At 44.9% G+C, this 26,949-nt stretch overlaps 1 protein-coding gene and 1 long non-coding RNA gene across 2 annotated transcripts in view; one reads left to right on the plus strand and one right to left on the minus strand.

Annotated features, from left to right (window-relative positions):
* Positions 1-26,949, plus strand: part of LOC149874622 (uncharacterized) — a 45,210-nt gene that overhangs the window by 6,132 nt on the left and 12,129 nt on the right. The gene's annotated exons all lie outside the window — the stretch shown is intronic.
* NIPA1 (NIPA magnesium transporter 1) lies at positions 128-26,285 on the minus strand. The gene is made up of 5 exons (XM_090064800.1): positions 25,875-26,285; positions 20,769-20,816; positions 11,210-11,300; positions 8,377-8,537; positions 128-5,909 (listed from the first exon to the last, which is right to left on the minus strand). Exons 1-5 carry the CDS (start codon positions 26,218-26,220, stop codon positions 5,398-5,400), a joined length of 1,158 nt encoding a protein of 385 aa, XP_089920926.1. The 5' UTR covers positions 26,221-26,285; the 3' UTR covers positions 128-5,397.

Genomic DNA, 26,949 nt, shown 5'->3' on the forward strand with positions numbered 1-26,949 from the left:
ACAAGTACACAGGGAAAGAGAAGACTTCTATAATCACTCAAGGTAGGACTCCTAGCTTTATGGAAAGGCAGGAGAAATTATTATGGTTCATGGGACAGTATTGTTGCACATTACCTAAGCCTTAAATTCTAATTTTTTTCTCCGTGACAAAAAGTGGACCAGGGGAAAAGTCACAAAACAAGCATTGAGCTAGAAATAAGGTATTTATTTCAAAACATTACAGGTTAATAAATATGTTAGGTATCAGAAAACTTAATAAATAGCCTCTTATAATTTACATAAGGTAAATACAACATGCCTATAACTATTTTTAAAAAGCAAAGGGAGTAAGCTGGACTTACAAGCCATTAACAAATCTATATACACAAAATTTGGAAGCTAATAAAATAGTCCATTTTCATATCACCTGTAGTAATTATATTGCAATAACATTCAAGCAATCAAACCTATGACACTGTATTTATTCCCATCTACTCTTCCACATTCAACTAAAATTTTACAAAACAGAAAACAGATAAATGCGGATCCCCTAATTTAAAAGCAGGTAATTAAACAGTACCCTTTATTTTTAACACATTTTCTTCCCACAGTGAAAACCACCTAACTCCCCCACTCCTCTCACACACTATTTTGCAACTCTTAAATATTCTCCCCCAACTTTGAAGTGTTCTGAAATTTCCTTTCCTAATTTGTCTTTGTAATCTTTCCATTTCAAAACTGGTGTATGAAATACTTTGGCACTCATCTTTGTGTAGCTGCTGACATCATTGGTGCCAAATGATGTATACACTGATGTATTCTGCAGCATTTTGCCACACATTCACTGGCCCCAAGGGGTTAATTATAATGGCTAATCTTTTTAAAAGTGAACTTCAGCAGTTCAATTGATTACACTTAAGGATAGTATAGGATGAACTCTAAAACCTATAATGTCCTATTGTTTAGGTAAGAAGGTGGAAGAAGCATATTGTGCAAACTTAACACCACCTTTCATTGCACTTCTTGTAGGTTCTTATATTTGTTTTCTTGAAGTCTTTCTTGTAATACAAAAACTTCTTTATCTTAAAATAAAGAGGAAGAGTAAAGCTTACAGCAGGGGTGGGGAAAATGCAGCCCTGGGGGGCCAGATGCAGCCCACCAGGCCATTCTATCTGGCTCGCGGGGCCCCTAAAAAATTTAGAAAATTAATATTTATCTGCTCCTGGCTGCCTGTCAGATGGCCCTCGATGGCTTGCCAAAACTCTGCTCAAAATACATGCCCACCACTGGCTTACAGTGTCCATTATTTCAACAAACAAAATCCAGTGTTTTCACTTTCAGTGCTAGTTACTTCAGAAAAAGACATAAGATGTTTGTTTTAAACCAAGATTATTATTAGGAAGCATTACTTATCAAACTGTGTGATATGACAGATTCTTATTCATATTAGTTTCAGGTCACTAATACATAGGCTTTATTTACACAGATAGTATCCTGGAAAGTTAGTTGAACAGATGTCTGCTCTGAACGTTTTGCTTTTTATACACAAGTATTTAAGATGTAACAAATATGTTTTGGTTGTATCAAAAAAGGTTTCTATACTCCTATTAGATGCTTGAGGGATTAACACACATGAAAGATAATGGGCCTACACGTGTAACTCCTCCATACATTGAAAGGATGATAGATCAAACTGGGTAAGAGCATCGTATATGTAACTCCTTTTGATAAATACAATAGAAGCCAAAGGCTCACCATGAAACTTCTTTCAGTGGGATTAGATTTATTTTAATGCATTCCCATATAGACAGTCCACTTTACAATCTGTGTCTATATATAGCCTCTGTCATTTCTCTGTTGGAATCTGAATCAATTTAAGAAACCTGGCTCTTGCCTGGTAAAGTAAATACCTTATAGAGCAACCTGAAAAGGGGGGAACCTTTGGAAGAAAGACCAAGACTCAGGAGACAACTATGTACATTTGTTCCCTGAGATGATGGAACTGAAATGTATTATTCCAAGGTGCTAACTTGTCTTGAGATGATGGGACAAGAAGAGAGGAAGGCTTAACAGTTCAGTTTGACATTGCCATCTTTCAACCAGATAAGCAATATGAAAGATCCAGAAAATGTAAGAGGTGTCCAGTAGGCGGAAGGAGGGACCAAATTACATTGACAGTGACGATAACACAGAAAATATCCATATTTTTCTAACAGTAGAATTGCACCAGATTCAGGCAAAGACGAAATAAGAACAAACATAGCTATTTGCTGAACAAAGCGTAGCAAAAATAAAGATTTTCATTATTTTTCATGATGTAAAAGGCGGCAGGTATAAACGGTGTGCAAGGCCACTAGAAACTTTATGTCACATATGCTGGCTTTTGGTATCTCCATTTTAGAAAAGTGGATAGTTGGGCATACTGAGAAGCTCATCGTATCAGTGATGAGCTGGAGAGAAGAAAGAAAGTTCCTGCAGAAAAGTATCAGCCCAGAGAATATTTGGAGAACCAAAGAACATCTCTGCTATTTCATCTCCCCCTGCTGAAAGCTTGGTTTTGTGATACATGAAAATGTTAGATTGGACAAGGTAGTCATGATTTTCTTTTTTAGACTATCACTTTAATATGTGCATAAGCACCTAGCATAGGCACTTTCTTCTTATGTAAAAATAAATAGTTAACAAATAGAAATAAATACATACATACATATGTATATAGCCTAATAAAATCTACAATGAGATGAAGGTCATTTTCACTTTGACCTAAAGAATTACGTGAATTGAAGTCCACAGAACTTAAAGCCTGATACCAAATCTTTTGAAAAGATGTTTTGACTGCTTCCAAGAATTTTTATTATTTGAATAAGTGAATAACCGCACGTCTGTTTTTGTTAGGATCTGGGTTTAAAGCAGTCAAAATGGAACTATTTCCACAAAGTATGATCGCTCTTCAGTCACAAAGATATCTTGTCACAATTGATACCATGTAGCTGAGATCTCTTCTTACATTTTTATTCAAATTTGACAGACTTAATATTTCCTCATACAGGATTATAATCCTCCCTGGAAAGCAAGACATCCCCCCTTATAAAAGGGTTCTAAATGTACAAAGATGGTCTTCTGTTTGTTGATGTTCTGTTTTCTGTGTTGGCCAAATATTATAAGATATGTTTCTATTATTTCTCATGTTCAAATCAACATAACTGGAATTTCTGGTTATAAAATTGTCTGACCTTTCCATTCTACACCAAGAGTCACTTGGATTCAACACTGGCATTATCAACCCAGACATTTAAAAAAATCATGCACCAGGCTACCCAAAGTCGTGACACTGGCTTAAAAATAATTCTTTTGGAATTCAGTTTTCAGATTTCTGTGCCTTTGTGGTTTATTGAGGTCACATGTTCATGCTTCATAAGGACTAGCAGCTTCTTTATATTTCTAAATCAAAGTGGAGATTCTCAAGATGTCACATAATAAGAGGATCTTGTTTTTTGAAGAAAACAATTATCATAACTTATAATTTAAAAAAAACGGTCACAAGAGTTGACAACAGTTATTCCCCTAATAACCAAGATTTGTATTATCTCTAGCTTGCCCGCACAATTCCATACAGAATACTATTCTTGGTTTCTTGTTAAAAAGTTACTGCTGGAATCTTCTCAAATACTGATGAGTGAACACCTGTTTTGCCTTGCAAGAGACTCTGTATGGACAGATGTTCAGTTCTGTCAGTGTGCTTTCCAAATCTAGCTTTACTGCCTATCTTAAGGTAAAAGAACTCCTTCCTTCATTTTCAAGCCTTTTGTATGCCTTTGTGACACCATTACATAGATAATGACAAATTATAATGCTACGGAAACTGAGGGCAAAAACTGAAACACCCTTCTAAATACTGCTATTGAAACTGAAAAATTCCTGTTTTTCTTCAAGGGAGTATCCTGTAACCCAGGTGATCTAAACTAATCTGTTCAGAATCATTCCAAGCATCACTTGAGCAGCTTGTACCAGCCCTTTAGATGCTATTGCTGGGCTAGCACCTACATTTCTGAAATTCTGGATATGAATGTTTGCATACAGATTTACTGGAACCTTGTCTTGCTGTTGTCACACCCTCCAACCCTTCTTGTCCCTGCAAAATAACCACACAATCTTCTTTGCTCATGAGTGTGCCAGTTCACAGGCTGATCTGTTAATAGACAAGCTAGCTATATATCGCTCCATTTATTCAGTACTGTTTAGAAGAAATCTTGTCAATTGAGCTACTTTATGAAAGTTTCTAATGTTCAGTTAAGTAACTGGAATTTGCACTGTTGAACTACTGTAAAAAGACCTCTCCTTATTAAACATACATAAATGCAGAAGCTACCAAAACACCTTGGAATAACTTCAGATTTGCAAACCAGTGTAGAAACACGCTGCTCTTGTTGGCTCCTGACATGTATAATTTGTATACAGCTACGTAGTACAATGAAACTGAATTGTTCTAACTTGTATAGGTGTCAGATACACATACATTTAAATTAAATAATAACATTAGATTACAAAGGCACTGAAGTAGTTCTGAGCTGTTTACATATAATCCACCATGTATGCAGGAAGTCTGGACACCACTTTCACATTCTTCATGCTCTTCCTGTCCTTTAATTATTACCAGCTCTTGGATAAATGCTGTACATCTTAGTGCACTTAAAAAAAGTTATGAATAAAAATGCATACCTGTAATCTGGATGCTAGCATCATCTAGTAAATCATTAGTGGAGAATTTTAAGGGTTAAATGCACTGATCTGTATTGAGGATTTAATTTAGAATTCCCCAGTGTCTTCAACCCAATATCAGTCCAAATTGCAGAGGCAGTTACCGTAAGAAGAACAAACCTACAGTCCACAATTCAATCAGCATTTGTTTAAAATTCACAGCCTGGACAGTGAACACACTGCTGTACTAAGGAGATTGACAGAATTGTCAATCACTTCATTTGTTTTAAGGGGAAATATCACTCCTGAAAGGTGCCAGATTGAGTGCATTAGAAACTGATGTTTTCTATCTACAGAACCAGCACATCACAGGCAATCATAATGTAAGCTCTCCCACTGAGGCCTGCCAGAATGTCCTCAAATCTTTTCTAGATGGACCACCTTTTAAGATGAGAAAACACAACAGTCTCTACGCCGATTCAATCCTTAGCCTTTCTACTGAGATGGTTAGCAATGATACTAATTAATGCCACTTTTTACAGTGATTTTGGGGTATGCAAACAGTCCAGGAGAAACTGGATGGAGGCCACCCATTCATTTCACATAGGCCAAAGTATTAAATGGTAACATATGCCAACATGTACCATATTTGAACCAGTGACCTAGAAATGAAAGGCCTTCTATCATTCCCTGAGCCATCCAGTCCTCTCAAATCAGATTTTAATCTGTCTTCATGTTAGGTTTATTCAAATCCCCAATACTGAAGTTGAACTCCTTGAAGACTTGTATAAGAACAATTCCAATAGATACCGTAGTGAATCCACAGGCCATCCCCAAGAAATCTACTACTCCCACATTACTCCACTCCCTGAAAAGGATGGCTGAGGCCAGCAGGACTAAAGTGGTGAACACGACGTAGTAGATGGCACCAAACACAGAGGAGTCAAAACATTCCAGTGCCTTATTGATGTATCTGAACTGAATGATGATGCTACATCCTAGTACTGCCAAGAGAACCAAACAGAGATACAAGGCTCTTTGACTTGATGGATTATTGTGAAAGATATCTTGAGCAGCCAACCCAATGCCTTTCGTGCTGGGCACAGTAAAACTGCCCAATAGGGAACAAATACTGATGTAAACCATAATATTAGTGGGTCCATGAGCTGGTGCTATCCAGAAGATAAGTAGTAGGAGCATGACAAGTACTATGCAGAGGTAGCCCACGAACACTGAAAAACAAAGAAGAGAAGGTAGTAGCAAGGTAAAATTGTTCCACAAGGTAATTTCCTTTTAAAAGGGTTAATTTTGAACATGGTCATAGAATGTATTTTTATTCCTAAAGCTGAAGATATATCAAATACAAAACAAAACCCTCTGAAATTTGTTAAATCTATCTGTATACTGATGACATTTTCCCCCTCTTTGAATAGATCAAATAGCTGTGCATTAAAACTCACCGTTTCACATTTTAACTTGAGTTAAGATGCACGTCTTTCTCTGCACCCCCAATTAAATCTCCAGTATAGAAATGGTGGCAATAAAACCACATCCATAATGATAGGCTGAATGAACTTCAGACCATAAGCAGGTCCCATTAAAGTCAATGTGATAAACAGATATAGTTACTGAACTAGGTCCCATACAGTTGCAAAATAGGTGTGTACCTCTTCATTATGCAAATTAGACTGGTGAAAAATATTTCTTATTTCAATATTTTTTAAAGGGGCATTCTTTAAAAAGTTGATTTTAGTTGGACTTAAATTTTAAAATCACTACAGTTATTTTCTTTACTCAGCAACAACTTACAAAGTGCAACACTTAAGTTTGAGTTTCTTTTACTCAAAGTGAAACTACAAATGTAACAGAGTTGCCAATTTAGATTTTATGAAAGAACAGTGAAAGCACCCTTAGCATCCATGAAGCCTGGTCAACGTGCTGGCTGGCTGGCTAGCAGAGAAGAAAGGATTTACAACAGTGGTTACCAACCAGTGGATCTTGATCCACCGGTAGATCTTGGAGCCGCTTGCGATAGATCTCAGAGACTCTTGAAGTCTATCTGAGGCTGGAGTTGGGGGCTGAGTGCCTGTGTGTATGCATGTGCATGCTGCAGCCCAGCAGGTCAGTCCATAGGGGAGGGAAGGGACAGGGGCTACATCAAGGCCCCCGTGGTAAGGGACTGTGCTGCAGGGGCAGGAGCAAGCTGAGTGGGGCCCTGGCCAGGTGGAACTTACCTGCTGGGGAGGCATGCCCCAAAATAAATTTTTTCTCCCTCTGCCTCAATCTGCCCCCCTTCCCTCCCCACAGACTTACCCAGGGGTGGGGGTTGGCGGGTGGCAGCAGTGCACAATAGATCTTGGGATACTTTTAAATTCCAAACGTAATCTACTTACAAAGTTTGGAGACTACTGGTTTACAAGCAATTCTAGTGAATCTCCAAGAAGGAAAATAATTTTGTGGCTTGCTCTAGCAGCACATTTTACGTCTTTAATGGAAAAAATCTAGTTGCAGTATAATTGCTATTTTCTATAAGTTTATCATGAAAACATTCAGTTGCACTTTAAAAACCATTGTATAGCTAGTTAATAAATAAGATTTTACCCGCAAGCATTTTTCTGTTAAGAACAAAATAAGCCCCTGGAAGTGCACTTTTGACTCTTCCAATAATAAAACCTTAAAACCCTTTTCAAACCTGTAGAAAATAGGTTACTAGCTCAAAATTACTGGCATTTTTTGTTTCTTTACTTATAAAACCATAAAAACCTATTTACATTTTTTACATTAACATGCAAAACTGATGTGACTTTTGATTGTGGAGAAAACACAAAATACTGAATAGAGAAGGAGTTTAAAGCACTAATAAAATACATTTCAGAATACTGCTACCTTGAAAACTGAGCCTTTGATTCTTTTTTAAGCTTAGATCCTGTCCTCTACAATGAATACTTAGCATTTCTCTCCTGGCAGAATGCCACTGCAATGTCAGTTTGTACGGACAGCAGATGATCCCACCTGTACGGGAGAATCCTTATGTGGCAGTGGAGCAAACATCGCTCATATCTCACCACTCTCTTTACTTTCAATCCCATCCTTTCAACCCCTTGACATAGGGGGACATAATCCCCAGTGGCCCCCAATTTGCAAAATGTACCTCAGAAGTCAGTGGTTATTGAGGTAAAGCAGTCAAAAACAAGCTGACTCCAGACCAGCACTAGAATCAGGAAGCTACAAACTCAGATTAGCCCAGGATCAAAACCTCTGTTTTTGATTTTCTTTGCTTTGTTTGTTGTCTGGTTTCTAATTGATGACAGATTGTTGCCCTTTAATCCACAACAATTTCATTTCCTTAATTAATAGCCTCATGATAGATGCTTTCAAGGATCACAATATTTAAGATTATCCCATGTCTCAGAGGGATAATTAAGCTTTTAACTCAGTTGCTTTGGAGAATTTTACTTAAAAGGTTTATTGAAAGACCAGCTAATATCTAGTTTCTCCTTTCTCTGATACTGTGGTGGCACGCTCCAGGAATTCTAGTCAGCTGCACAGAGGCCATATAGGTTTGTCCCTATTGTATTGTGTTTTCCTAGGAATATGTAAGTCTTAGCATCACTAAAGTTGGTACCCCACAGAGGCATGCAAGTTCCTAGATTATCTCACTTGAGCATGCTATCAAGATGTTGCAAGAGATGGAAGTACCTGGATTTGTAAGTTTTTCCTCAAGCTCAGCCTGAGTTGTTACACTCTCAGATTTTGGAGAATGGATTATGAGAACAACAGAACCAGCACAGCTCAGCAGACATCCCAGCTTGCCAAGAATGTTGAGCTTTTCTTTCAGTAAGTAAGAAGCTAAAATGGAACTTTCACAAAGAAGAAGAAAATTAAAATGTGAAATCAAAGTAGTTGGGGTGCTAGAGATTTTTTGGGCCAATACCGATAACTGACTTTTAAGGAGGCGTATTGGCTGATACCGATTTCTAGTAGAACTGCATGCAGCTGGTAAGTCCGTTGTGGTAAAAGGGGAGGGAAGGGGTGTTGGGGGCGCAGATCAATGCCCCCCACAGTGAGGGAGGGAGAGGGCATGGGCAGGCGCTCCCCAGCTGGGGCAGGGCAGGGTGCAGGACAGAGCCATGGCTCCTTGGGAGGACACGAGGAGGTCAGGGGTGGGGGTGCCCCCAGATCTGCACAGGGTAGACAGGCTGCAGCTGCAGGCTAGAGCTGGGGCTGTGCTGGGCTCTTCTTGATGGGGGCTGGGCTCAGGGCGGGGCCTACAGAGAGGGCTGCAGCCCCTCCAAATTTTGCCACAACCCCAGTGCTGCTGCTGCAAGCCTGGTGCAGCCCCGGCTCTTCCTGGCATGTGGGTGGAAGTGGGGCGTTGAGCCAGGGTTATGCCAGGTGACTGGAGGTACTGGGAGCAAAGCTATGGCAAAATCTGGGGTGGCTGCAGTCCCCTCTGTAGCCCCCGCCCCAAGCCCAGCCCCTGCCAAGAACAGCCTGGCAGAGCCCCGGCTCCAGCCCACAACTGCAGCCTGCACACCCTGCCCTGTGCATATCTGTGGGCACACACTCTCCCCTCTGTGCCTTTCCGGGATGCAAGCAACAGCAGAAGTCGTCCTCCCTGGTGGCTCCATCCCATGCCTTGCCTCCCACCCCCTTCCTGGGCTGCGCCTGCCCCTGCCCCCTCCCTCACCATGGGGGGGCATTGATTCGCCTTCCCATGCCCCTTCCCAACCCCCTCCACTTCCACCACAACAGACTTACCAGCTGCATGCAGCTCTGCTCCTCGCTGCCTGAGTGCTGTACTGTGGCTGCGCACATGCACAAGCATTTATCAGCCAAATTATCACCCACATCGGGTCAATTTCCAATACAAGTAATTTTCTTTATAACAGTACCAATCCAATATCAGACCAATGTATCAGAGCACCTCTACAAAGCAGTCATACATTTAAAACTCCCAGAATCAGCAAGGGTACTCTTCACCTTCCAAGTTTCTTTTTAAGACTAATATTCAAGTCTTCAAGTAGCCCCAATAATGCGTTTCTGCCCTGACCCAAGCTGGAGAAGCAAGACAAAAAATTAGGGGTGCACTGATACAGATTCTTTGGGCCGATACCGACAGCTGATCTTTAAGGAGGTATATCAGCAGATACCGAGCTGATTTCCAATAAATACGCAACACAGCAGATTGAAGAGCAGTGTCCAGCTGGTAAGTCTGCTGTAGTGGAAGGGGAGGAGGAAGGGAATGAGTGTTGGGGGCAGATTGAGGCCTCTGCAGTGAGGTAAGGAGTGGGGCAGGGGTTGGGGCAGGGCATGGAATGGAGCTGCAGCTTGTCCAGGGGGCGCAGGGAGGGGGGTGGCTCCCGCTGCTTCACGCACCCCAGGCAGGGTGGGGCAGGCTGCCACTGTGGGCTGGGGCCAGGGGCTGCACCGGACCCTTCCTGGTGGGGTTAGGCTAGGCTGCACTCAGGGCAGATGGCAGCGGCAGTGGGAGGGGGGTTGGGGTGCACTCCCATATCCCCCTCCCAGTGCCACTACCGCACCCATCCTTAGCACAGCCCGGTCTAGCCTCCCAGGGTGTGCGCAGCTGCAGGAGTTGCCCCTCCCTCCCTGTGCCCCCCAGACGAGCTGCAGCTCTGTCCCATGCCCCACCCCAGCCCCAGCCCCACTCCCTCCCTCACTGCAGGGGCCTCAATCTGTGCCCATGCCCCTTCCCTTCCACCGCAACAGACTTACTAGCTGAACGCAGCTCTCCAAGCTGCTGGGCTGCACTCCTGGCCCCATGCATGCTGTGGCTACATGCATGCATGGGGCATGTATTAGCCACATTATCAGCCACATCAGGCAAAAAAGCTGATTTCCGATATAGTCAATGTTCTTTATATCGATACCAATTTAATATCAGACCAATGTATTGGTGCATCTCCACAAAAAATTAGTTCAGTCTACACCTCATTTAAAACCTAATGTCTCAGCTAGAGCAAAAGGACAACTATGCAGCAGACACTCATGTCCACTCATCTTGGTTACTAATACCACAAGCCAGATTCAAACAAGCAAAGAGCTTGTGTTCTTTCTTACAACAACACAGCATTTTTTTAGCTTCTGCACACATATAAACCTGATGTTAACACTAAATGAAAGCAGGGCAGGCATTAACAGGAAGCCTTCTCAGAGATTAGAAAGATGGGCTAAATCCCATAGGATGAAATTCCATTTGGATAAATATACTAGGATTTTAGGTAGTGGGAGAGAGGAACAACATGGAGCAAAAAAAGGGGGAAGAAACCCATACAGTAACAAGAAAAGGAGTCTATGACTGCTAAAAGATAAAACATAAGGGAAGAATGTTAATAAGAAGGAACATTTTGTTCTTCTCGGGAGACATTTTGTTTCATCTGTTGTTGATTTCAGCAATACATAATACATTATTATACCTCATTGAAAAGCTAGACATTTTCCTGTTGGAATTCAAATGAGTCCCTATAAGTGACATAACATTCAAACAAAAATAAGTAAATCAAATTCTTACCCAAATGGAACACCAAGAGCTCCTAGCGGAGTCACTAATACAGTAGGAACTGCAGTGTAGGCCAAGAAATTCCCGATTTGACCAAGAGCCACTGTTAAGAGAATCACAAAACAGACCTTTAATTTTTTCAGTGAAACGGAGTAAAGTAAAGCTGCCTGATGATAGCTCATAAAAACTAAGCTGACTGAAAGAAATATCACACTAAACTGCTATAATCTGACAATAACTTGGCTAATACATTCCCTTACTTCAATCATAAAGGATTTATTTTGAAATATTTTAAAAAGTTTTTGTATAAAAACCAAAAAAAAAGTTTTTGTATCAAGAGGGTTTGGTTTCTCCCCAAAATCTCTGCCCTGTGACACTGTGACTAAAATCTCTGAGCTGCAACCATTTGATTAGGGTGGGCCCTACACACAGGGGCCCGTACCCTCAGCCTGTCTATTTAAGTAACTTGAGCTGGCTGCATTCCTGAGGGAGGGGGGAAACCTGCTCCCTCTGCCTACATGACTTGCATCAATTACCTGGGTAAGTGGTTTCTACCTGGGGAGCTGGAATCTGCCCGGTAACAGGTGATGTGTTTCAAATTGGTTGGCGGACAGCCAACTGGGACTGACCTCCACTGGACCAGGTGAATGAGGTCACAGGGGCTATATAAGTTAGGGGGGGAAGGAGGCGGTCTCTCTCTTTGGCCATGAGATGAAGCAGCAGCCATGCAGGGGACACAGAGGAGCTTTACCATCTGAAACTAGCTCTCTCTCACCCCAAAACTCATGAGCAAGGAACTGCCTGCCCCCAAAGGGAAACTTCACTTGCCTCTGGAAAATGCTTGTGAGTAAGCTACTCAATCTGATTAGATATCTAGCTGGCAGTAACACAGATGCATGATCAAAAGGCTACCTCAGCTACACTGTTCGCTCTTTAGGATTTCTAAGATATTGCTCAATCCTGTACCCTAGTTTACCCTACCCCTTGTAATCAATAAAGTTCTCCTTTTTGACTGGTGTGGGAGACGTATTGAGGGGTGGGTCTAAATTATGCCTAAGAGACCCCTTAGGTCTGCGGACTAAAGGAGACTTTACTTTTTGCCCCCTGACTTGGGGAAGTGCCTGTACTGGGTCGAGTACCCGTCGGACTATTAGGCCTGTGTTTCCCCAAGGACACAGGGCCGAGACAGTCCCTTCTCGGGGTGGTGGCGGCAACGTTACCCCCAGACTAGCGAGTGTGCTCCGGGAGAGGGGTTGGCCAAGCATAAGGCGCCCATAGGGAGGCATTCGGAGCCTGGAAGGTGGTCGGGCGCAGGGAGATGGGTGGATCAACGCAGGAGCGCCCCCTACTGGCCCGCCACAAGGGTATCATCAATAACTCTGTTCCTTAATTTTTTTTTTCCACAATTCAGTTAGGATAAGACTGAAAAATTAGAATTGTATGAGTTATTCAAATTTCTGGGTGTATGGGGCTCTGAAATAAGGTGTCCAATCATCTAGAATTTAGTCTTATATTTGAACAGAAAGACATCTGCCATGACTCTCATAGCTCTAAAAGGAATACAAGGAAATCACTTGGCAGGAAAAAATAGTAATCAGATAAAAAAGCACATTGACAAAGACCCTTGTGTAATAAATTAGACATGATGAACCACATCACAACTGGTACACTAGGAGGCAATATTCAAGGACTATCTTCAGGTAATATAATACAGAAGACAGCTATGACACTTTATACCAGCTGCCCGTCGGTCTCCTACCAAAAAAAGGAATTAAAATGTTATACAAGACGGCAAGATAACTTAGGATCATAGGAAAGAAGGGCTGGAAGGGACCATGCACTCATGGTGCTCTGGTGTGGTGCCAGAGGACTGGAAGAGGGCTAATGTGGTTCCCATCTTCAAACAGGGGAAGAAGGAGGACCCGGGAAACTATAGGCCAGTTAGTCTTACCTCGATCCTGGGCAAGCTTTTTGAGAGCATTATTCTGGCACATGTCCACGAGGGGCCAGCAAGGGAGGTCATGCTTAGGGGCAACCAACATGGGTTCATAAGTGGCAGGTCCTGTCAGACCAGCCTGGCGGCCTTCTATGATCAGATCACCAAATCATTAGATGCAGGGGTAGCAGTGGACACAGTCTTCCTGGACTTTTGGAAGGCCTTCAACACTGTCTCTCACCCTGTTCTCATTAAGAAACTGGGGGACTGTGGTGTCGACACTCACGCAGTCAACTGGGTTGCCAACTGGCTGGAGGGCCGCATCCAGAGAGTGGTGGTGGATGGGGCATTTTCGGCCTGGAGGGATGCAGACAGTAGGGTTCTGCAGGGCTCAGTCCTTGGGCCCACACTGTTCAACATCTTCATTAGCAACTTGGACAAGGGGGTAAAAAGCACCCTATTCAAATTTGCTGACAACACTAAGATGTGGGGGGATGTGGGCATGCTAGAAGGGAGGAATAAGCTGCAATCTGACCTAGACAGGTTACAGGGGTGGGTGGATGAGAATAGGATGGGATTCAACACTGACAAGTGCAAAGTGATGCACCTGGGAAGGAAGATTGAGGGTGGGGAACTCTCTTCTTGTCAGGACAGAGGTAGAAAAGGATCTTGGAGTCATCACTGACTCCAAGATGAACATGGGCCAGCAGTGTGGAGAGGCAGTCAGGAAGGCCAACTGGACCTTGTCATGCATCCACAGATGCATCTCAAGCAGGTCCAAGGAGGTGATCCTCCCCCTCTATGCGGCACTGGTCAGGCCGCAGCTGGAGCACTGCATCCAGTTCTGGGTGCCGCACTTCAAGAAGGATGTAGACAACATGGAGAGGGTCCAGAGGAGGGCCACTCATATGATCAGGGGGCAGCAGGGAAGGCCTTATGAGGAGAGGCTAGGCTGTTACAAACTAGTCAGGGGGGATCAGCAGGCACTGGGGAAGTCTCTGTTCCCCCAAGCACTACCAGGAGTGACCAGGAATAACGGTCACAAGCTGGCAGAGGGTAGATTTAGGCTAGATATCAGGAGGCGCTGCTTCACGGTCAGGGCAGCTAGGATCTGGAACCAAATTCCAAGAGAGGTGGTCCTGGCTCCTACCCTGGGGGTATTTAAGAGGAGGCTAGATGAACATCTTGCTGGGGTTGTTTGACCCCAGTACTCTTTCCTGCGATGGCAGAGGGACGGACTAGATGATCTACTCAGGTCCCTTCCTACCCTAGAAACTATGCTCAAGCCAGGATTGTCCCTGACTAAACTCTCTCAGCCAAGAACTGTCCAATTTGCTCTTCAAAATTTCCAAGGATGGAGATCTGGGAACTGCATGGGAAGAGCTTGTGCATCAGGAATGGTGAGAATGTCTGTTCACCAGGGCATCCCAAGGGAAGACAAGGTCCAATGGTCGCAAACTCCTGGAAGACCATTTTAAGCTGGACATAAAAAAAAAAAAGTCTTTACTGCCTGAGTCCCCAGATTCTGGAATAGATTCCCCCCACAAGTGGTACAAGCACCTACTGTGGACACTTCTAAGAAGCACTGGGATGCCTATCTTGCTGGGATCAGCTGACTTCCTGCCCCCTGGGGAAGGGGCTGGATCTGATGATCTTGTGAGGTCCCTTCCAGCCCTAATGTCTATGAAATCTATGAGATTCTACAGTTTTTCGAGGTAGCCTGTTCCTATTCTTGACCACCCATGAGATATCATATATGTTGCATGTAGTTATTTCAAATATTGCATATATTCAATGTGTCCATTACATTTTGCATTATAGAACAAACTGGCTAGTTTTAGTATGTTGCTAAACAAGTATCATCTTTGTTTTATCAGTCAATGGTAATTAACAAGCTTTGAGACTGATGTGCAATGGAATATAGTGCATTTGTTGTGGGGGGAAAAAAATTGTTCCTGTTATTGTTTCTTTGCCAAGCAATTTTTTCTTTTGGTACTGCTGCTATATCATTTATTAAATTCAACGATGTACAGATATCTTGAAGAGGTGGTTTGAATACAACATTATCAATTATCAAAACTGGAATTTCAAGTTATGGCTACTACTAACCCTTAAAATAAAATCACTTAAGAAGCCAAACCTTTTTAAATTCTCAAGGAGGAGTCACTTTCTATTGTCAGATACCATTATCATCACACACCTACTTTATATCTGCAAAGCACTGTACAAGCATTAATTAATTCACTAAATAAGCTCATATTCTCTGTAAACCTAACAGTACTTTCTGCATTTTTTACTTGTGACTAGACTACAGCCATGAACAACGTGTGCCTCTGGAGGCTGAGGGGGCTTGGTGACCGCCTGCAGGTGGCAGTGGCTGTGTTGGCAGTGAATGGGGATCTCCTGCAGGCAGCTGCAGCGGTGTCAGTGGTGGGGTGGCGAGCACCAAACAGTGGTTGGCAACCACCCACAGATGCCACTAGAAGCATCAGTGACAGCCAGGGGTGATTGGGGACTGCCTGCAGATGCCACCTGTGGTATTGGTGGCTGAGGGGGAGAGGTAGCGAGTGGCAACCACCCACAAGTGCTGCCGGCAGCATCAGTGGTAGCCAATCACGGAGGGTGCACCATGATTGGGGGGGGTGCACCGCTAATCTCAGGGGGTGCACATGCGCCCGCATGCACCTCCTACATGTCACCAATGACTACAGCCCTTCTAGCTCTAATCTCTAATTGAACTCTCTAGTATTTTCTTTTCCAGAAAGCTTGTATGGTAACTCAGGCACTATCCTGGAGATAGTCAGAGTTGGATGGGAAGAGCTTGAGCAGAAGTCACATCATATTCATTCTTGGATTACACACTGCTAAGTTGCTCTCTGTTTAAAGTTTGCTTCCTTACGGCTCAGAAGTCTTCCTTTCAATGCTGAGGTGGATTGTTAGAGCCCTGGCAGCTGGCCCCAAGACAAATACCTAAGTTCCCAACCTCAGGTTATGACCCAAATTAAAGTTGCAGGGACAATGCCAGCAGCGCTGCACACAAAGGAGGAGCCTCACTGCATACTGGGAGCTCCCCCACCCCAGGCCACTGCCACTGCCACACTCTGCTCCCAGCAGCGGATCATGGCAAAAAAAGGTCGGGAACCACAGACATAAGGGTCTCTGAAGTTTTAGTCACCAAGTTATTGTTTATTATTTGTATTGCAAAATACTCCAAACTGTTCACCTTACAAACAATGGGAACATATCAACTGTTTTAGCACTCTCTCAGAAAAACACATGGATGCTACCAGTGGCTAGATGCTATTTCCTGAGCATGCTCAAAAGGCCTCTCTGTGTAACAGTTCCTGTTTGCCTCCTGTTGAAAGCCCTACATTGCTGTTTATTTGGTTCCTCCACAAGATGAATCTACATTGCAGTCAAAGGTGTGACTGTTGCTCAAGTAATTTACTCACAATAGCTTTAAACTCACTATATCAGGCACCAATAATATAGCAAGTGCACCAGCAAGAGATATGGGTAAGATATGAGTGGCTGGCCCACACTGAGCTCTGTGTTGCAGTAGTTACACTGCTGATGGTATCTAAGCTAGAAGGGCTGTAGTCTAGTCCCAGGTAACGCTAAAGTTTAAAGCTACCTCAAGTACTCCCTGCACAAGCTGGAGTCATACCTTTGACTAGACCAGGGACAGGCAATTATTTTGGGTTGAGGGCCGCTTAATGAGTTTTGTTGAGGGCTGCAAGGGTAGCTCAGGCCTTTGACAAGCACCCCAGCCCCTGGTCACCACCTTAGAACCGGAAGTCCCGCCCCTAACCTCTGGAAGTACTCCTTTTGAGAAGAGGGTTCGCCATCTTAGAACTAGAAAATAAACCAAAATGTATACTAAAAACATCAAACACCCGTAATAATATATTTTAATTTAAAAAATATTTTTGTCCCCATTTGTTTGTGCTGTATGTGTAGAAGGGATTACATAATAACTCAAAATGTAGTCTTACTCTTATATATTGTGTAGGCTGGGAGAGGGTATGGGGTTTGTGGAGAGCTGTGAGCACGCGTGTGGATGTGGGTGTGGGTATGGGGTTTGTAGGGGGAAGGTAGCTGGGAGTGTGTGTGTGTGTGTGTGTACACACATGTATGTGGTGCGGTGTGTATGCATAGCAGCGAGCTAGGCATTTCCCAGAGGAGTGTGGGTGGGTACAGTATGAGTGGGGCATGTGATTGTGGGGGGAAGGGTGTGGCTGTGGGGTTTATGGGAAGGGTTTGAGGGTATGTGGGGTATACATGGGAGACCCCCTGCATGCACACCCCTAAGCCAGTCAGCTCTAGCCCACCCCGTGCTCCTCACCACCCGGCCATGATGCGGCCTGCTGCCCTGAGCATGCAGTGGTAGTGGCGGGCACCAGCATGTGCAGCCGTGACTGTCAGCTCTGGGCTCACCTGTCCAGGCTGAGCAGCAGCAGCAGCTGAGCAGAAACTGTTGCTTGGCACAGGGGAAAGTGGCCTTTCCCCCTCGCCACCACCAGGCAGTTTTTGGTGTGGCCACTCAGAGCACGTGCCACACTGGGCTGCCCTGTGGCTCTGTCACCACCACCTCTGAGCTGCCCTGCAGCTGCCCTGCACTGTCACTGCTGCCGTGCTGGGCAGCCCAGAGGCAGCAGTGACAGAGCTGCAGGGCAGCCCAGCTCAGCACACTCCAGGCAGCCACATCAAAAACTGCCCAGCAACGGCAAAGGGGAGAGGCTGCTTTCCCCTACACTGAGCAAGTTTCTGCCCAGCTGGTGCTGCTACTGCTCAGCCTGAATGGGTGAGCCCGAAGCTGGCGCTGGGGCCCAGGCTCAGCAGTGGTGGTGCGGGAAAGAAATTGCTGCTCAGCACAGGGCAAAAGCAGCCCCGCCCCCTCCCGGTGCTTCCTGGTGCAGTTACTTGGAGCCTACACAGAACTGCCCTGAGTCTGCTCTACGCTGTCACCGCTGCCCTGTGGGGCAGCCCAGAGGCGGCAGTGACTCTGCGGAGATGCATGGCAGCCCTGCGCAGGCTCTGGGCGGCTGCACCAGAAAGCACCATCAGTGGGAGGGGATGGAGCTGCTTTTGCCCCATGCTGAGCAGCTGCTTGTCCTGCACTACCACTGCTCAGCCCAGACAGGCAAGCGCAAGGAACACGGTTTCAGGGCTGCACATGCTGGTCCCTGCCTGTACCGTGGGGCAGGTGGGAGTGGCAGCAAGCAGGCATGCAGGAAAGCAGCGACAGCTGGGTGGGAGTGTGGGGCCACACTGGTGCCACGGGACCAGCACCAGCAGGGTCCAGAGCAGGGCAGCAGAAGCGCAGGGTTCCAGCCAGCAGGGGCTCTATGGAGCCGAGCTGGCTCCCCCCTGTCCCTGATGGCGCAGTCCAGCCTGGCTCCATAGACCCCTGCTGCCCCACTCTGGGCTGCACTGGTGCTGGCCATGGGACACTATGCACCTGCTCACCACCACCCCACCTCCCGCTACTGCTTTCCCCACTTTCCTGACTGCTACTGCAGTGCTCTGGCACCGTGTGGTTCCCAGCTTCATGGCCACGATCACAGGACTCAGCTGGAGCTTGCCAGGACCCAAGGACTAGGGTGATCACCTGCAGTCCTCCCCTGACTCCCTCCTCCCCGACACTGTGTTCTTATCTGAATTTCCCTCCAGCACAGGGAGTCTGGAACAGCCCCAAGGTCCCAGGCCAGAAAGTTCTGCTAGGCAGGGGCTTCTGGTTTGGGGGCGGGGGGCAGGGGAAGGGGGGTGTTAGGGTTAGGGATGCCCTTGTTACTGGGTCCTGTTGCTGGCTTCCCCCGGGTTCTACTGCCCCAGCTCCTGTCATCTTTGACAGGCAGCCAGGAGCAGATAAATATTAATTTTCTAAATTTTTTAGGGGCCCCACAGGCCAGATAGAATGGCCTGACAGGCTGGATCCAGCCCACAGGCTGTATTTTGCCTACCCCTGGACTAGACCATAGACCAGGGATTTTCAACCTTTTTTAATAGGTGTACCCCCAGCAGCTGAACCATACCAAGTATTTCTTGGGGTACATGTACTCCCAGTTGACAACCCCTGCCATAGACATTCTGAATCCACTGCATTCTTGTTAACTCTTTCTGTGGTTTAGATACTTCTAGATCAGTGGTTCCCAATGTGTGGTATGTGGTAGGCAGACAACCTGTCAGTGGTATGTGTTAACAGACTTATTAAAATTACTTTACATGACAAAAATTTGCTGATGGTACTTAAGGTTGAATTGTTTTAAATTGGTGATGAGCAATCTGTTAGTTTGGGAACCACTGTTCTAGATGATTAGTTTTGACATACCCCTATATAGGTGATGAATAATAACCAACATACCAACTCATTATGTGACTTTAACGTAACAAAACTCAGTTTAACAGGGTTATTCTGATTCGCTGAGAAAAACTCCCTTAAGGTTTCCCTTTTTCTCTTTCTGTCTAGTGGTTCAAAGTGGAGGTCACACAGGAAACAAGCGGTAATACTAGCACATGCTAAATGTTCACTCTCTCACCCAGCTTCCTCTCATCACAGCAGAGTAGCAATATTGTCAAGAAGCTGTCTCAGATCAAGTTAAAGCAGCCAAGGGACAACTCTGGACATACATGTACTAGATGTGCTGGCTCTATACTTGCCGTGAGCTTCCCTGACATCGGGAAAATTTGTTGGTTGAAATGATTTGTTTCCATTTCCTTTATTTCACCTGAGTAGTGCAAGAGCAAGGATCTCTCTGTGTGTGGCTAAACAAGAAACATAACTGAAAAGTCTAGTGATTATTTGCAATCCAAATATTGCTGAGGACTGTATACCAACCAGAAGAATTCCATCTAATTCTGAAAAAGTGGGATTCCTGTACTAAGGTAGGACACAACCTTAACTCACAAAGGTAGTTCCACTGACTGAAGTGAGAACAACCCATGCGACTTACTATCTTTTTTTTTTTTTCACATTTCACATTATCAGTCCATTCAAAATAATGAGAGACACTAGATACATGAGCAAGTATTGCAAAGGCCCTGTATCTGAGTCTGCATTCATCTCACATTCAATACCATCTAAGGCATCAGGAGCCTAGCTCCTGTAGTAGATTGGCCCTAAACAAAACAAAAACAACTCCCCCCATCTATACAGCTAAGTATTTTTTCATGTCTATCTGTAGCTACTTAAGCATAAGGTGAAAGTTGGCTGTTTTCTGATTTCAAAATTAACATGCGATTTAGACACATTGCAGTAAAAAATTACGATTTCTTATTCACCTTTGAGCATACTAACACAATCTACTGATGTTCAGCATGTACCTTGGGCATGTGCCAATGGCTTCAGCATCAAAAGGTTTCTTGAATTCTAGAAAGCTAGCCAGTTTTGTGAGGGCTCATGGGCAAAGTTAGAACAACCACTAGAATACAAAACAGGCTACCTCGTTTATAAAGTAAGTTAATTATGTCCATTTTTTAGACAATTTCATACAATAGGTCAAGTAAAAATAAAAAAAAACAGATCTTCCAAGTTCCTGTGCCATCATATAGCTTTTAGCCAATAGCGCTCCCTCATTAAATCCAATTTGCTAGGCTACTCCATTCTTTATATCATCTTCAGCATCAGATACTTACTTGCAATAGTGCCAGACCACCATACTATATCTGTTAAATATGATGTACCTGGAAAAAATAATGTGGAAAGAACTGGTCAAAACTACTGGAAAAAAAATAGAAAACAGCAAGTTAGGAAATTATTTTCAAACAGCAACAATAGTTAACAACATTTACCTCCCTCTTTAGAGAAAAAAATTATAATGGTAGCTTCACAATGGTAACCCTGCTATGGTAATCTAAATTGGCCTAACTATGGTAATCCTGCTTTCCCTTTTTGATAAATCAGATCACTAGATCTTCTAGATTTCCAGGCTAAAATGTGTATGAAATTCTTATTCCGAATTAAATAAAGGAAGCCTTTAATACCAGCAAATCTTTCCAAAGATTCCAGTTACTATATATTTAAGTCTTATATCTTATTACCAGAAGATAGGTTTATCTTCCAGAAAATCTAACTCGAGAGAGTAAAGAAAAAATGGTGTAAATGTAAGGTTATCATCATAAGCCAACTGTTATGGAATTTTCATCTACCGTTTTACCTGAGAACATTTAAATTGGAATTTGCTAATGGGTTATAATAGACTTGATTGGTTTTAAAGAAAGGTATGATTTTTCAGAAAGCCACTCTTTATAAATCATGTGTCTTTATGTCCTATGTAGGGATCAAAAGGCATGTGTCCTTGCATATGTGTGTCACAAACATGTCCAAAAGTCAATATTTACATTCCTAGACTGGAAGTTGAAGCCGCCTTTTCTAAAAATCATGCTGAAGTCAGTCACTGATCATTCAGATTATTAGTAGCTATTTTAGAGTTTAAGAATCATGCAGATCTTACAGGTTAAGATAATTCTTCATACTTATTTTCCCTTAATATCTATCATCAGTTCTTAACATCAACTTATCCTTATTTTCTCCTGCCCCTGTGCCCAACACATCAGTTCTATTCCTACTTTATAAGATGCTCACTCAAGAGCAACTACTAATGTTGCATATCACCTAAAAGCTCAGAACCCAAATGATATAAAAGAGATCTCACTCCTAGAGAGATATTTGGTACTCATGGGATAGGTAGGTGGAATAGGTACTCATGGAATAGTAGATTCCTCAATATTATGCCCAAATGGAAATGGGTGGGCAAAATGACTAACGAGATGACCAGCTTTAGAGTGGGTGTCTAATTTACTTTTTAAAATTTGTGTTACTGGATAGAAAATAAAAATTCCATAATAGTTGCACAAATTACACAAAATATTTACCCTAGTAAACTAATTTAAGAAAATGTTTGTTCCCGTTGCTGTTTCCTTGCCAAGCAAAATTTGCTTTTGGTACCGCTACTATATCATTTATTAAATTCATTGATGTACAGATATCTTGAAGAAGTGGTTTGAATATCATATTTTCAATTATACAAAGCCTACTAGTCAGTGGAAAGACACAGTAAGCATTGGAACAGGCCCTACCTTAGTTCTAATTTCCATACTCAGCAAAGCGTTCCATTGCCCCAGTAGATTCAGGAGGAAAAAAATACTGGTTTTTCATACTGTTGAATGCTTTGCCCGATTTTTTTTTTTTTTTTTACCAGCACCTTTTTGGCTGTTACTAGCTGCACGTCAAATGTAGTAATAAGAAAATGCTGCCCCCAGCAGCTTGGCACCAAGATTTTACTGACAAGAATCACATTAAAGTCTAAATCATAATTTTTCAAGATACTTTGCGACACTGTTGAGATGCTTTAAGTATCTGACATTCAGCTGACAGTACTGCACTGAAAAAAGTGAAAACAGGTAACTCTGAGAGTTTAAAGCTTTAGTATAATTCTTTAGGTCTGATTAGGCCTCAACTTAACAGCAAAAGGGAAATCTGCTTTAATGATGTTGGGAATGATAGTAACTCTCAAAAGGATTGCCTTTGTAGCATAAAAGTGACTTATGCCTGGACAATAACATGGAATTACAACTGCCTTGGAAAAGAACTGGTGTTTACAAAGCATCAGTGTGTAAAGGGTCTTAGAACAACTGTACGGCCATTGTGCAAAATGCAAAATAAACTTGTTGGATCATGCTGTCAGCTGGTAGTAACGTAGCTGCAAGTTGTTTGTTGTGCTTGAGTGAGTTCATGCTGAGCTCACTGGATAGAAGGCACTCTTGCAATGTGTACTGGTCCCACACTAATGACCTCAAAATTTATGCAGGATGTATCTGGCAAGGTTTTGGTAATCAGAATTAATATTTCATAAGAGCTATCTAAGTGTACACACACACACTGGCAACACCAAAAAGAACAGCTGCTGCAAGCAACAGATAAATGATTACAGGGCTTTAGGAACCATGCCTTTCCTCTTCAAATCATTCCTTTCCTTTAAAAGGAAAAAGTTTTAATTGGATGAACTCCAAATGTTGCTATATATTCACAGGTAAATTCAAAGAATAGAAGCAACTTAAAATAACTATCACAGCCACCATCCTATAGAAAGTTGTGATTTCAAGGTAAAACAAAATTGCCTACTACTTTGGGCTCATATTGATTTTTCAAAAGAAATGAGGTAGACTTTAGTAACACACTAAGCAACTCTGGTCTATTTTCACCTCACGTTTCCCAAATTCAATGTTATAGCTTATCTAATGAAGAAAAGGGGTTAGTGGTTTCATAATACTGGCTGGGTATTTCTCCACAAAACAAAATCACCATGTGTTCAGTATAGCTGGCAGTAAGTTCATAAGAGAATCAAGACAAAAAGGGGTAAAGATAATAATGGGAGAGAAATTTGCTGGTATAAGTCTTCAAAGGCAGCCATTACTGGCTAAAGACAGCTGGAAAAGTCACTCATCACAGATATTTAAAACACTGCAAGGAAAATACTTGCTTTTAAATCGAAGATGATCAATGGTGCTGTGGTATGACAAGCTGAATAGCTGGCTATTGATTTAGAAGTATGTGGATGACTAGGCTTAACTCATCTTGACTGTTCCATTTGACTTCATATCAATAAATTGGTTTTAGTTCCTGCTCTGTAGTCCAGCCATTGACCTCTGATGTCAAAATAATTGAACTTCATGGGTGAACATGGGGACCTATTCCTCATGTCACTAAGCACAGCCAATCAGTAACCCACAGACACTGCATGTGCTGTGCGTTGCAATGTTTGATCAGGCAGCAGGACTGCATCCTTGCATAACATCATTTCCCTTCCAGCCCTACATCTCTATGACTGGAAGCAAATTTCTGGTGTGTCAGCCCCCGAACATACAGCCGTAGAATCATAGAGAAGTAGGGCTGGAAGGAACCTCCAGAGGTCATCTAATAGTCCAGACTCTGGCCTGAGGCAGGATTATCCCTATCCAAACTATCCCATACAATCCATAATCTCCTCTTTTTTTTCCTCTCTCTCTCTCTCTCTAAACTCTGCATAAGACTCCAACCCTGAACAATACAGACCACACACTCTAACCTGCTCTAACCTAACTTGAGAAGCTCAAGCAGGAGAACCATGGGAGCCAATGCCCTGCTTCTATGAAATGTTGTCAGCATACGCTCCAGAGATCCTGGGTAGAGAGCAATGCCTCCTACCACAGGTGAAGGCAAAACCCCACAGTCCATACCAATCTGATCATGGGATAAAATTCCTTCCCGACTCCAAATATGGCAGTCAATCTGACCCTAAGCAGATGGGCAAGACCCTGCAGCTAGAAGCCTCTGGCTTAGATCCCACCAAGAGCACTGGCACAGCCCAATCCAAGTCCTCATCTAGATACATAGAACCACAGAAAATGAGGGGTGGAAGGGACCTCAGGAGGTCATCAGGTCCAACCACCCCTGCCCAAATCAGCGCCATCCCCAACTACATCATCCCAGAGTATCATCACATGAGTCTACCAATTCCCCCACTCCAGTGTACAGTACTTTCCCCATTCACCCTACCACTTTACCCCAAGGCAAAGCAGGAAAACACTTCCTAGTGCTTTGTGAACAGCCAACATGGAAGAGACCCAAGCGGAATGAAAAGCCACCATGAATCGGCTTCCCAGAGGAAAAACATCCTGACAGGGAAAGAAAGGCTCCCTAAGCTTCTTTCAAGCCAAAGCCTGGGGTTGATGCTCTCTCCTGCTAGTTACAGCTCAGGACTTGGTGTTAGTCATAGGGAAGTAGAGCTGGAAGGGATCTCCAGAGGCCATCTAGTCCAGTGTTTCCCAACCAGCGTGCCGCAGCACCAAAGCGTGCCATCGGAAATGAACAGGTGTGCTGCAGAATTTTGCCGTGGCAGTGACCCACACCATGTAAGAGGATGGGGAATGCCTTGACAAGCGTGCTATGGAAAATCTGTATTAATGTAAGTGTGCCTGGGGCTGGAAAAGGTGGGGAAACACTGATCTAGTCTAACCCCCTATCCGAGGCAGGATCAGCCCCTATCCAATCCACCAGCGTTGGTGGGCCAGACAAGAATTCAAACTTTGTTGCCTGCTGGAGGCACATTCCTGGCCTCTCCCCACGCCGTTCCCACGTACTTACATGCTGCCATTCACCATAAAGGACCGCCTTGAAGGCGGAGAGGGATGGCCAGGCTATGCTGCCAACCCTGCTCACATGGGATCCAGCAGCACCTTCCCACTTCAGCTGGTACCCAGCAAAGGAGCTGAACTCCAGCTTTTTGGGGAGGGGGAGGGCAGCTTTGCCTGCCTTTCAGCACAACCCCTCATCTCATGGGAGCAGGGCAAGGCAGGGCCCAGTGGAGCCAGGCAGCAGGGTGAAAGGCCAGCTTCTGGGTGAGCCCAGGGCACTCCTGCAGTGGCGGGACCTGCGCACAGCGCCCAGGGCTCTCCAGTGCCAACCCCTGCTGCAGCACCAGCACCAGGCAGAGAGAGCATCAGCCCGCACCCGGGGGGGAGGGGGCAGAAACGCCCCCCTCCCGGGTGATCCCCGAGGGGGCCCGATTAGAGAGCCGGGGCAGGAAGGCAGTGGGGAGCGGGAGGCTGGAGGGGATGCTTTTCAGGGGCTGGATCCGAGGCAGAAGAGGCAGCGACAGGGAGGAAAGACTGCCAAGGGCTGCAGCCGGGGCTGGGGCGCCCCTGCAGCAGCAGGAAGGGGAGGAGGAGGCGGGGACGAGGGGTGGCTTGGGTGGGGGGTACCTCGTCCTCTGGCCCGCACGATCCCCTTCTTCTGCAGCACGAAGGTGGAGCCGTTCACCAGGCTGGACACCACGGCCACGCTCAAACCCAGCGACACGGCGGCGGGGCCGGGGCTCTGCGGGCCGCTCTCCCCCCCCGCCATCTTCCTGCACCGGCGGGTGCTGCGGGAGCCGCCCGGAGCCGCACGCTCCCCCCCGCGCTGCCGGTCCCGGTGCTGGCGCTGGCGCTGCCGCTGGCGGAAGCCTGGCGCCCTCTGGCACCGGCAGCGGCGCCGCTGCAGTAGCTCCTCCTCCTCCTCCCCCCAGGCCGGCTGCAGCCGCGGCCCCTGCTGGCGGCAGCGCCACATCGGCGCCGTGCCGCCTGGCGGGGCGGCATTGTGACGTCAGCGACCCCCCTGGCGTCACGGCTGAGGGAGTGGGACGCGGGTCCTCTCTTAGTTTGGAGCAGCATTGTGACGTCAGCGGGGCATGGGTCCTCGCCTGGGTGGAGCGGCATTGTGACGTCAGCCCCTGGAACAGGGTGGCCATCACAGAGGAAAGTCCAGTCGCCTTCTGTCCTCCATTGATATGAAACCTGACACTTTTATGTCCTCTGTTTTTCTCTTGAAGAGAAAAAAAATAGAGGACATAAAGGGGTCGGGTTTTGCATTGGCAATGCACAGTTGTGCACCCCCTAAGATTGGCGGTGCACTGTCTGCAAAAAGCACCGCTGACAGTGACAGTGGCACATCCAGCCTGTTGCCACTCGCCATCCCTTCCCTGCCACCAGCACTGCTGGCAATGTCTGTGGGCAGTTCCTGATCACCACTGCCCCCCACCAACACTGCTGGCCCCACCCCTCCTGCCAACAGCACCATGGATGCCTGCCAGAGCTCACTGCTTGCCGCCACTATGCTCCCACCCCTGACAGTGCCGCCACCACCTGCGGGAGCTCACCGTGCCCCCCCAGCCTCCGGGGGCGTGTGGCATTCATGGGTTTTCATATCAATAGAGGCCAGAGATGGAGTAGCAAAAACTGGGCTGTCCTCTATGGTGGCCACCCTACCCTGGAGTTAGGGCTAAGGAGGTGAGGCACG

Source organism: Crocodylus siamensis, chromosome 1, assembly GCF_052110815.1.
Source record: "Crocodylus siamensis isolate JL-2025a chromosome 1, ASM5211081v1, whole genome shotgun sequence".
Classification (NCBI taxonomy): domain Eukaryota; kingdom Metazoa; phylum Chordata; order Crocodylia; family Crocodylidae; genus Crocodylus; species Crocodylus siamensis.